This window comes from Pelmatolapia mariae, linkage group LG22 (genome assembly GCF_036321145.2).
Source record: "Pelmatolapia mariae isolate MD_Pm_ZW linkage group LG22, Pm_UMD_F_2, whole genome shotgun sequence".
Taxonomy (NCBI): Eukaryota; Metazoa; Chordata; class Actinopteri; order Cichliformes; family Cichlidae; genus Pelmatolapia; species Pelmatolapia mariae.
In genome coordinates this window covers 7,173,229-7,185,372 of record NC_086245.2, presented here as the reverse complement: position 1 = coordinate 7,185,372, position 12,144 = coordinate 7,173,229, and the positions used below count along the sequence as shown (strand labels likewise).

The 12,144-nt window shown below is 41.1% G+C and overlaps 1 protein-coding gene across 1 annotated transcript in view; it reads right to left on the bottom strand.

Annotated features, from left to right (window-relative positions):
• The window catches only part of erf (Ets2 repressor factor), a 42,641-nt gene that overhangs the window by 11,232 nt on the left and 19,265 nt on the right, over positions 1 to 12,144 (bottom strand). The window contains exon 2 of the mRNA XM_065470375.1: positions 2,547 to 2,781. Within this exon, the coding sequence (XP_065326447.1) occupies positions 2,547 to 2,781 (235 nt within the window). The remainder of the gene's footprint in view (positions 1 to 2,546; positions 2,782 to 12,144) is intronic.

The window sequence follows — 12,144 nt, the reverse complement described above, 5'->3', positions numbered from 1 at the left end:
GAAATGTAGCTAAATGTCTTAAAGACAAATTATTATTGAACAATAAACAGAAATCTGAAAAAAATTATGAAGAAAAAAAGCTTTTCCCCCATAGTTTAGAGTCTGTCTGGTGTCTCTCACTGTAAAATAGAGCACAGTTCATGGTAAACTATGATGAAAGCTATTCTTCAGCTCCAATTTTTCAAATATCATTCGAGTTTGTTTTCAACACCTACAAGTGCAAATGAACAGAAAACAAAAAAAGAGACTCAGTATAATTTAAAAATAAATCATAGTCCAATTCTGTTGTGTGTGAATGGACCGTTATCCTTAACCCTGTGGTTTGATGTACTTTACTACCCTCAAAGAGGATCCATTTGAAAAATCAATCCAGCACACTTTACTGAGTTTGTCAGAGTCCAGCCGAGGTTCAAAACAACACGATTCAAGCTGCTGTAACTTAACATTTACTTATGAAACTGTCTACCCTCCTGTGTTGTGGATAGATTTTATAAATACATGACCTATGACCTAAATACAGTGGAACCCTGACTTACGAAATTAATTCGTTCCCGAGGGTCTTTCGCAAGTCGAAAATTTTCGTAAGTCGAAGCACCCATCGCGCCTTTTGAGTGAACGATAGGCTATAGGCTAAATGCTAACTGCAACAACAGTACGTCGTTCAAGTGGAACAACGAAGCGCAAGTACGAAAGCCAAGGGGGTTGTCACATGATTCGGAAGGCATTGTGGGCATTGTAGGGATTCTGGGCTCAGCCAATCAGAGCCAGCGGATTTCGTTACACGGGCATTTTGCCGTAACACGGGCAGAAATATTGCCGTTAAGTGCCTTCGTAACTTGAATTTTTCGTTAAATGGGGCATTCGTAAGTCGGGGTTCCACTGTATATGGCTTAGCATTAGTATCAGCTAGCTGGGAAAAGCTGGCCATTTTTCATTGGTGTTAATAGATCAACAAATACGAGCCATCCTAGCTCTCCAGTTGTGGAATGGATAAAACTCAGGTGTAACGAGGCTCGGCTTTGGTGATGAAGGCTTCTACAGCAGTACGGAAAAGTGAGTAGACCTAAGCTTACTTTAAGCTTAGCTACAGGTTGGTTACTTGGGATGTTAGTGGTGACCAACTGAATAAATTAGAGGGAAAAAAAAAAGATTTAAAGTAAACAGAAACCATCATTAACCTAATGTGTTGCAGCTTACTCCGACACAGTCTAAAGCTCATTAAAGTAGTGCAGATCTGAACTGGACTGATAACATCTTAGAAACAACAGGTAACTGTGCTTATGATTTACTAAAATAATAAGCCAATTTAACCAACCTGGCGCCAACTAGCAAGCAGAGCAAAGGTTAACTTTTTAATTTCACACTTTCAGACCTTTTTAGTAACACTTTTAATTAAATTAAGGACAAAACTAAACACTTTCCAAATGGGGAAAAAGGTCACTTCAGATAAAATAAAGTATGTTGTTCATCATTTCCAGGAACACTTTTAGTCATCAGGCGTTACAATTAGCCTCAAGCCATTTGCTGTTAAAATTGCATCTTTCATTTCCGTAAACTAATGAGCAGACTGGCTGGCGAACGTCTTCTTCATCATGAGGTTCAGGTGTCTCTGTTTGAGTGTTTGCCAGCCAAAGACTTCTGCACTTCTTTTAAAAAACAAACAAACAAACAAACCATTTTAAGTCTATTGCCAACTATCCCTGTATATATTTACACAGGCAGCCATCACCAAAAGGGTCAAACTACAAAGACAAAAGCTGTTTTAATACCAAGTGTTTAAATATACTTTTACCTTTCCTGCTTATAACCAACTATGTTAAGTATTCACTGACTATATGTGAACAAGGTTAACCGTGATTGGGTGCAGCCTGTTGGTGAGCGGGACTGCAGCTCTGAGTCAGGTTGTTGTGTGTCAGGTGTTTCTGATCCAAGTGTGAGAGTGTGAAATAAGTGGCATTGTGTGGCAAAAATTCTCCATGTGCAATGAAAATAACACATTTCAAACTGAATTTAGAGCACAAAGACACAAATTCTAAGGGATTTTTTTTAAACCAACTATGTATTACATTTATTTTAAAAGACTTCAGGGACCTGCGATCATCCGGAGTCTTGGGTGACCAGATAATGAGTGAAAATTAGAAGCATCGAGGACAAAAGTTCCTGTCTGAAGTTGAACCTTAAACCCTTGAGGCACAAAAGGGGAGCCACTATAAACACGCAGTAATTCATATTGGTAGTATCAGCAAGTTTCATCCCTGAGAATGACTGCAGGGTGAAATGCATAATGTATTTACGCCTAAGAGAGTAAAGGAGTAAAAATAAATAAATAAATAAATAAATTGAGGGAACCATGAAAGCACAATCCAGACTCATCTCATGTGTGGAAAATATTGTTCATAAATGCGAGTTGTAGTCTTGTTTGAATGGTTAAAGTCTTGCTGAACGTGTGTTTCAAAATATAAAGTGAACCGTGTTTGAGAAGCTGACGTCTGTTAGATCCGTGTTAAAACCATCCCTCCACTCTTTCCTCCCCCCTTTAGTCCCACCTGAGTGCTCTGCTGAGCTTGTCGTAGTTCATCTGCGGTTTACACTTCCTTGCCCCCCACAGGCGGGCCACCTCGTCTGGGTCCTTGATGACAAACTCTCCGTAGTCTCCCTGCCAGGCGATGACATCATGGTACTCCTCTTTCCGGAGCAGCTCCAGAATGAAGTGCCACAGCTGGATCTGCCTGGAGCCCGGGCTCGACTCTGGCTTGTAGGCCCACTCTGGGAAGGCAAACCCTGGGGTGAAAGAGAGAGGCGTTCAGATGGATGATCGTGACAAGGAAAAGTCTTGTGTTTGAGTCATGTTATTGGTGATCTGCATGTGATTAACTATGATCCCTCTGAAGCCTTTAATTGTCGACTGGACTGGACTGCGGCCATTTTGTTGCCAGGGTCAACATCACAACAGCTGTAAACTGCTTTTGTTTAAAGCTAATACCCCTCAGGATTTTAAACTATGAGCATAACAGGTGACAAAGGAACTGTGCTAAGCTAGGAGAGGGGAATATTTGAGAAAGGATATAAGACATAAGATTGATGGGAGCAAAAAAAAACTTGAAGAAATCCCCAAACATCTCCTTGCAAGGCTTTGGTGCCTCAGCAAAAGCTGGTGATGAGCACTTTCGGTTAAATCTGTTCCCACAGATTGCAGTCATATCAAATCTTCCCCTGCTATCAGCATCAAAGCTGGAAAATCAGCAGTGTTACAACAGATTAACAGGCCTTGAAATATGCACAGACAAAATATAAGCTGTGGTTTTTTATAACTGCTATCAGAGCACAATCTCACCAGAGCACACGCACTATTACCCGAAAGTTTAAAGTATAGGCTTTGTGTTGTAAAGCAGTGGGTGGCAGTAAAAGACTCAACACCACTTCTACAGAAGGCCAGGCTGAAAGGCTGCATAGCAAAGGGGCACGCGCACACACGCACACAAACACACACACCTTATTAGGACCAGATGTGCCTTGGCAATCAGGCTGAGAAAGCTGAGGGTGGGAAACATATGGGCACAATATAACAATGTTAAATTTTGTGAGTGTGTGTGTGTGTTTATGTAACTGTAAAGAAACACACTATCCTAAATACCAAGGTTACAATCAGTTTCCCACACTCTACAAAGTCTGTCATATCTATACAGCAATGACGGCGAACTGTTAACAACGATATGCTCAAGGCTGCTGGACTGTAACGCTGTGTGACGTGGCCCGTTGAACCAAGTTTGATTAAACTGCAAGACACTCATGCTGAAAGGTAGGTGCCATTGCATAACCATGCTATGCAGAAAGCCATGCGATGTATAAGAGTATGCAACCAACAAATTGGCGCAGTAAACTGGGAAATGCTTATTTCTTTTTATCCTTTATGGCCCTGTCAACATGTGAGAGGAAAGCGCTCTGGGGCAGCTCCATAAAAGCAGCCAATAACACAAAAAACAACCACACAAAATAGGCGAAATACCAGATGAAAACCAGATAAGATGACATTAAAACAGAAAAGAGGGGCATAAGCTGTGAGAATCAATAAAAAGGTGCACACCTGGTAACTAAACTCCAGTGTGAAGTAAGTGTGTATGTGGACCTGGGGTCCAGATGTTGATTAAAATCAATTTGGACTTTTTCATTGTGCTTCTCTTGTTGTCTGCACTGACTGTTTACTGGGATGGGGATCAGTTATGAATAGGTTTTATTTAAGACTGTTTTTACATTATTAGAGGTTTAGTTATTGTTGCAAACTGCAGTATCATAGGGATTTTTGTAAGCTGTGGATGACGCCTCGCCATTGAATGAGCTCACTGGCCCTTCGGCTGCATGAGCCAAAATGAAGCCATGTTAAGAATAAATCAAAGAAACTCACTGTCACAGCACTGTCTGAGTAAAATGGCTGTAAATCTGATGATGGCTCAGACCTGTGGCTCTTTAACAGTGCTTCATTCATAGCTGCAGGAAACTGCATTCATGAGTTACAACACAAGAGCTCACACTCCTAAAAGTCCAAACATTATGTCCTTCATGCTGTAGCTACATCATAACTGCAAACTCATCTGAAGCCCTACGCTGTAACCTGATGTGCACCTCACCTATCAGTGAGAAAATAACAATCATTGTCTTAACGTAATGAATGAGAACCATAGAATCAAAATAAAGACTAACGAATGTCAGCAAATTCCTGGAAGGCGATTGCATAATGAACATGAGGGAATCTACAAAGAAGTGGATTAAAAAGAGTAGAGACCCATGAGGGAAAGAAGTCAGAGCATTTTATTTGTTTCTGTCAGCTGACATTGCATATAAAACACCAGGACCACAAGGTAATTAATACATAATGCACATGCACAAATTCCAGCAATGACATCGGCCACTTGCGTAGGTTACGTCGTAGGCCCTAAAAAGTCTGTCTGCAGAAGTCTAAAACAGGCCCTAGGCTGTACGTTTGGCCTTCTCTAGAGGAGAGAGATCAGAATGTTGCCTTTGTATGAATGTTTTACGAACCGAGCCAAACAGCATGCAGACATATTATGTTTTGGGTCTGGCACCCAGAATATTTACCCTGGATCTGTGCGCACTTGCTCTTTTCTTTGAAATAAACAAAACAGCAGACGTCAGTTTATCAAAAAAATTTCTTTTTTTAATCGGAGCAGAAAGGGGCTTTTTACAGTGTTTCTGTCAAAAGGTCATTTTTGCTACAGAGTTGTTTGTATCTATTTGAGTCCTTCACTGTGAACCAGTTAAAAGTGCAACAAATGACGGAAACAAATCATGTGTGAAGGTGTTTTGTGAAGCTTGAGTGGATGACAAACTCTACAGTGGGTCACATTATCCCTACCCACACACACACAAACAGGTAGCACATCCTCAACACACCGTGTGATTTGCTTTCACATACAACTGCCCGTGCTGATACTGTTCGCAGTGCTGCGATACATTCAAATTCAGACCACAGCGGTGCTTGTATTTACAATCCACCTTGAAATTAACATGTGTTTTCTCTTATCCAGATACAGATCACATTTTATTAGCAGGTGTAAATGGAGTCAAAGTGAGTCATGGAAAAACTAACCCAGTTGGAAACCAAAGTCCACTATCAGGTGTGCAAAGTGGAGCTGGGCCTCACCATGAATACATAAGTCAGGGAAATAGCGGTGTAAGTATCAGCTGCAGAAGCAGACTGTATCAGTAACGCATAACCGACCAAAACTGGCAACATCTAACCACAACAAAAGACAGTGCGTAAACTAAGACCTATGGAGACATCAGTCATACAGAGAGAAAGAAAGCCACAAAAAGGCACTTGGCTGATGTTTACAATACACAGCGCAGCCACATAACAAGAAGTCATATACACATACCACTCAACCATGGAAGCAGATCCTTTAGAGCATGAAAAACTATTCATAATATCATCACAGGACTTCAAATTCTGCAAACACCGGCATGCTGCCACACTGGTGCAAGCTCCTTGTGTATCAACATCTGGCTAAGTAACGGAGACACACCAGTTGAGTAATGTTCAAATTTAAGAACATTTTGTTGATCAGCACACTCCAAATCTTGCAAGAAAACTTCACAGCACTGCTTCGTCTACTAAACCAAAAGTAATACATGCTATCACTCTTCACGCCCCCCATCTCTCTCCCATCAAATTAATGATATTTCATAAATGTTCCTGCATCAAGGGGCTCAATCCATAAGCCTGAGTCATCACATCACAGTGATGGAGACATTTTATGAATTCAAACTGACTGACCTAACCATTTACAAAAGCGCATTAGTCATCTAAATTTGTATTGCAACATATTTTTTTTTATTCATGGACTGTCAGAGTAGCTCTGCATGATTCACGGTTCAAAATAATCTTTATCTTACAGTCGGTCCTCGCTGCAGCCTCTCAGTTCATTGACTGTCTGAGCCATACTAGCTATACCACCTTCGTTTTAGCAACCTTTCTTTTGATTGGCTGCCCCTCTTAACATAATGTTTCAGCAATAGGTAGGTGGTACAACAGTTATATAATTCAGCTATTTGCCTTCACTTATATCACACAGATTTTGGAATTACAAAAACAAAAAAAGAGGCTTGAGAAACTTTGGTCCTATTGAATACGAGTAACCAACACTGTAAGTTTGTTTATACATGTGACAGAAACTAAAGGAGTGCAAGTTTTCTGACGTGACTTTCACTCTCCAAATCTGCAAATATGCTGGCTACAACTATAAGTATTTTCTTTTTTTAAAGTTGGCAGCTACAAAACTTAAGCAATCGTAAGGAAGAGTAAAAAATATCCTGAAAAACAGGCGCGCTCCTGGTGACTAATAAACAACATGCTGCTATCTGATCTCCAATGGTGCTCGGAGAGAGAGCCAAAAGACAGACGAGCTGGCTGTGATAGTCGCTAACAGCCATTTGAAGGCAGATTACTAATGGGGTACAAGCATATGATTCATACAGCGGACAATAAGGCTCTTGTCACTGGGGACAGGTTAGGCGTTGTGACATAATCGCCGATGAAAAACACACATGTGCACATGTAGTACATGCACAGATGCCCGGTGACACATACAACGCACAGCGGGGAGGAGGGGATGGAATCAAAGTGGGCGAGCTAATATCTCGCAAAGTACACAGATACACAACACAGGTTAGTGGCGAGAGGTAAGTGGGTTCATGCGTGGGTGCACAGAGCACACAGACAAAGAACACAGAAATAGCAACCATGCCCACTGCATGTGTGTGTGTTGCAGATGTCCCTGCTGACTCATAGCTCGTTCGTTTTGTCGTTCGCCTTTCACAGATTCCGCCTTTCTCCCCCTCAACGCCGCAGCCATCGCTTCCTTTCTTCATTTCTTTTCTCTTTCATACTGTCCCTCCCTCCCTCACTCACTCAGCCTCTAAGACACACAGTCTCCTAGCAACAAAAGCTTTTAGCTCTAAAAATAAATGGCCGAGTCACGACAAACAAGACAAAATATGATTCGATTACTGAAACTTGCCAAAAGAGTTTTGAGTTTGCAGCGCAGAGTCAGAGAGCTGCAGCGTGAGGGTGTGATCTGTCTAAAGCCGCCTGGCCAGAAGAGCCCTGCTTCACTGTCACGCCGTGTTTACAAAACACACGTTGGCCTGTCCTGAAAGCACTGTAGAGGCACGCTTTTACCATCGCAACGATAAATCTGCATTAAAAGTACTGTACACAGTTTACATCTCAGTTCAAAAGAAACACAAGACCTGTTCATTCACGCCTCCTAAACTGATTCAGAAGCAACACAGACGGACCCAGAAAGCCAGACAGCAAGCACCGCTGATGGTGCAGCATTTCAACAGATGCACCAATGAGGGTCCAGTTGGAGGTGCATCTGTTACAGCTGGTGGTTACCGCAGTGCGAGTAAAAACACACACTGAGGCTAAAAGCCAGAGAGGTGGAGATCAAAAAGACTAGAGAAGCAATAAAACTTTGACTCATGCAAACTATCACCACCCCTAGGAATCTAGCGCACCCTAAACTTTATGACACGCTTCCAATTAATCTTGTTTAATATTAGGGTTTCAAAATAATAATGAAGGACACCCCCTCACGTAACTAGTAATAAAGCACAATTACTTCTGATAGCGGTACAAAGAAAGTTTTTTGGCTCAAAAATTGCCATTTGAGGGCCGACTTCACATCCATAGTTGCTCAGCATTTTTTGTTATTTTTTCTGCTTTCATTTTAAGCCAATTAAAACTGTTTAAAATGACTTATTACAGTCCTGGTAAAGCCAAAACCAAAATGTAATTGTGCATGCAGGAAAAACCCTGTCAAATACTAAAATAAGTGTAACAACTCAAAACTGCAAGTATTAGAGAGCCGCCTATTGCAGACTCTTAGGGTGACTGTAGTTCTTCTAGTGGCCACTTGAAGCTGGCTCCAAAAGCAAGTAAATCTAATGCTAGGCCCAGTTTAACAGCATTAAAATGTATATTAACAAAAACGAACAAACAAAAACTTCGCCTTTGTTTAGTTTCTCCCTTCATAAAAACTGTGCAATGAATTAGTTTTTACAACTCGTCCAATTGTTTCGTAGAATTAGGGGCGTGGCCACTGGGAATGACAAGTAATCAGTGTCTGCTCAGGTTGACTTCCGCTTACTGAGTGGTACAGTCCTTCCAAGAAGTTTGTGCTTCCGCTGCACTCATTGACTTTATGATGCGTCCGGCTGGCCACGCCTGATAGTATAACTTCAGAGACGTAGTACCAAAATTAAAAACCTGAATTCAACTGACCAGTCATGACCAAAGAGCAAAAGCCTTGTACTTCAAGTAAAAGATCCTCCACTACTGATCTCTAGTGTTAAGTGTGCATGTAAAAACATATGCAGAAAATGTGTCTTGTGTGTGCTTTTGCTGGCAGTTTTGCTGTTTTTATTCACACTAGAGCTGTGTACAAAGTGTTAGAAGTGTTATGGGACTGTAAACACGCCATCTTCCAGAGAAACTCTCAAAAAAAATTTGGAATCTTTTTTTAAACATAATGCCAACACGTGAAACTCGTAGAGCTTAGAGAAATACTCCTCAGCAGCAAGTAAAGTGTTAACATGTCTGAGCTATTATGCAGCTTGTTTTATGGCTGCTCTAGTTTAGTCCACGGCTGATGGCGCAGGAGGCCACAAGTCAGTGAAAACTTAAGTAGACAAAGGGGAAAAAAACCCTTGTACTATCTGGCAAACTTTGCTCCAGACAGGAAGAATTTCTGATTGTCAGGCAGAGGGGGAAGCACACGATTTCAGGCCTCGCTGGAGTCTATATATAGCCAAGTACAGGGCATTAAAACTCATTTACTATTAGCCTGCAGTCCCAAGCCACCTGCATGCTCCCATCCAAGAGAAACACACAATCTGTGCAGCAATAATCACAGGGTGAGCGGGTTTAACACGCAGGTCTGCTTTTCTTACGGACTCTGACGTCACTCCAGTTGGAACGGTACTCATAATGACCGATAACCATCACTGGGGTATTGTCCAAAAAGGCCTGCAGCCGCTGAGCCCAAACACAGGCTGCCTCTTTCTCTCCAACAAGTTTCTTTATCATGCTGTTAATTCTATCCATCTATCCCCCCGTTTATTTTTCCCTCCCTTCCTCCTATTCTTTGGCGGACCTATATTTAGCCACTGGAAAGGTCGGTGTGTGTCTGTCTGCAGGGTAATGATCCAGGGCCATGGAGAGAGACCCACAGAGGTAGCAGACCAGGCTCAAATCTCTGAGGAGGCTGGCTCACTGCTGAAATCTGGATTTTTATTTATTTATTTTTAAATCAGTGCAGGGATCAGGATAACACATAAAGGCAGGAAACAAATGGGTACAGAGCAGGAAACGGGGAATCTCTGCTGGGCGTTAACGGCACTGGCATCTGCAGAAAGTCATATTTTGGAGGAAAACGCAAATAAACACATGCGAAAAGAATTAAGATAAAGTTTAAACTTCACTTAACAGCCACTCTATAGGATCTCCAAATTAAAGGATTTAAATGATGCACAGAATCTATATTAAAAAGGATAGTGAATTTAAATCACTTGAGTTTAAGGTGATTGACTATTAACGATACACACCAAGTTAACTATCCCTCTTCGACACAACAGACAGTCTAACTCTGCTCTAATGAGGAGTCCTGAGCCTTAAACTACTGTTTAAAAACTCCGCTCCTCACTGAGCTGATCTCATAATTACCCATAAAGGATGGAGTTCAGAATCGAGGAGCCAGCGGCTTAAAGGCAGGGAGGAGTCGTGGAAAACGGATGGGACGAGGAAGGAAGAAATCAGGTGGAAACGCAGACAAGAGAGTGAGGAAGAGGAAGAAAGGTGAAAGAAAAGAAAGAAATCCAGCAGAGATCAAAGGGAAAAGGAGGACGAGTATCCGCAGGTGCACAGTGTGACCCTTCACCCTACGCTCTCACATGATCCTCCATTACATAACGTTAATAAAGAGACAGACGACTGAACACACTGATAAGGAAGGAGGAGATTGTAAGAGAAGAGGTCAGTGTCAGGGAGATGCAGACAGGACGAGCATTTACCAAAGAAGTAGAAGAAAAAAAAAACCTTAATCTAATCTTATAATGGGGTACGGATATGAGCCTGAAATGTGTGCTTACATGTTCATTTCCCCACCAAGGAACAAAGAGACTAAAAAGAGTAGTATGACGCCAAAGGAAACCAAAAAGCTTTCCAGAGAGAGAGAGAAAATCAGAGAGAATAAAGGAAATGAGATACAAAAGGTTGGGTGAATAAGTTTTTTATGGAGGAACTGAGAAGAGAAAAAAAAAAAAAGCGAAGAGGAAGCAAAGCTGCTTACACAAACAAAAAAATAAATAAAAAAATTCTAAACAATGACCATAATACAAATCTGCTTTATGACATGTCATTCCTAAACTTAGGAATATCACAACTTGATTTAAAAGTGAAAACTTTGCAGCCTTCCCACAAAAAATAGCATTTATCTCATTTTGATCTTCTGTTGATAAACTAGCTGACATTTCCTCTGCGATTTCTGTTTCATTCTTCTAACCAACAGCCACCCTTCCCTTTTCCCATCGAAGAGAAGATGTAAAATAAATGCCAGATCAGACAAAGGTCAAATAAATGAAGCATGTAACTGAAATCCCAAGGCTTTATTTTTATTTAGTTCAGGTTTCTATTTAAAATGTATATATTTAATCACAAATATTTGATGGTCATTTTGCATGTTTTTATTTAATGACCTCTCCTGGTTTGTGTTTTTTGGTTATAATTCCCAAACATCATAAATGGGTGCTGACCCATTCAAAAAGTTTGAAATCGTGTTCTACAAGCTGAGCTGGAAGGAGATAATAGGCTAAGTTGTGTTTGTTGACTGATGTTGGCTGAACAAACTGCCTTCACCTGACAGTATACTATTAAAAGAAGACGAAAAGGTTGACTAGTCATGCGCATCTCAATAGAAAGTATGGAGTTTGAAGGTTTGTCACATTAGTAAAGCTAATAAAATCCTTTTGAATGTTTAGACCATCTTCACTAGAGCAGAGACAGCTAAAGCACATTCATTTGGGAATCAGCCAGACAGAAACCTGTCGCGTCTTGGAGGTCCAAACCATCTCGAAGTCAGCCAAAACTGTGATTAAGCTGGCCCTGGGTCGGTTTAAATGTGTGCAGTCAAGAGACAGTTATTACACTCTAATGTGAGGGGGAGCTCCTTTAAAGCTGCAGCCGATTTAAATATGTCACTACTGTCTTCCTGAGGTACCTCAGTTGCATCTTTGGCACCTTTCAATCTCATTAAGACAAATAATTAACTACTAGGATTGCCAGTGGGAAATTTAAAAAAAAAAAAAGGCTGAACAGATTAAAAGCAGCAAAGTAGGCAATCTTCACAGGAAATGATTATTACTGCAGTGATAATGAGAAACAAAATCCTGAACAGGCACATCAGTGATGATCTCAGAGCTCAAACTTCTATCTCCTAATCTGCAGCCCCTGAGCCAAGGTTGCAGACTTATCACTCTTAGGCCTATTTTCCCAGAGAGGAAAAAAACATAAATGCATGCACGCATGCTCCCAAACTCGTCTGAGCATGCTTTCCTTCCAGAAAATGA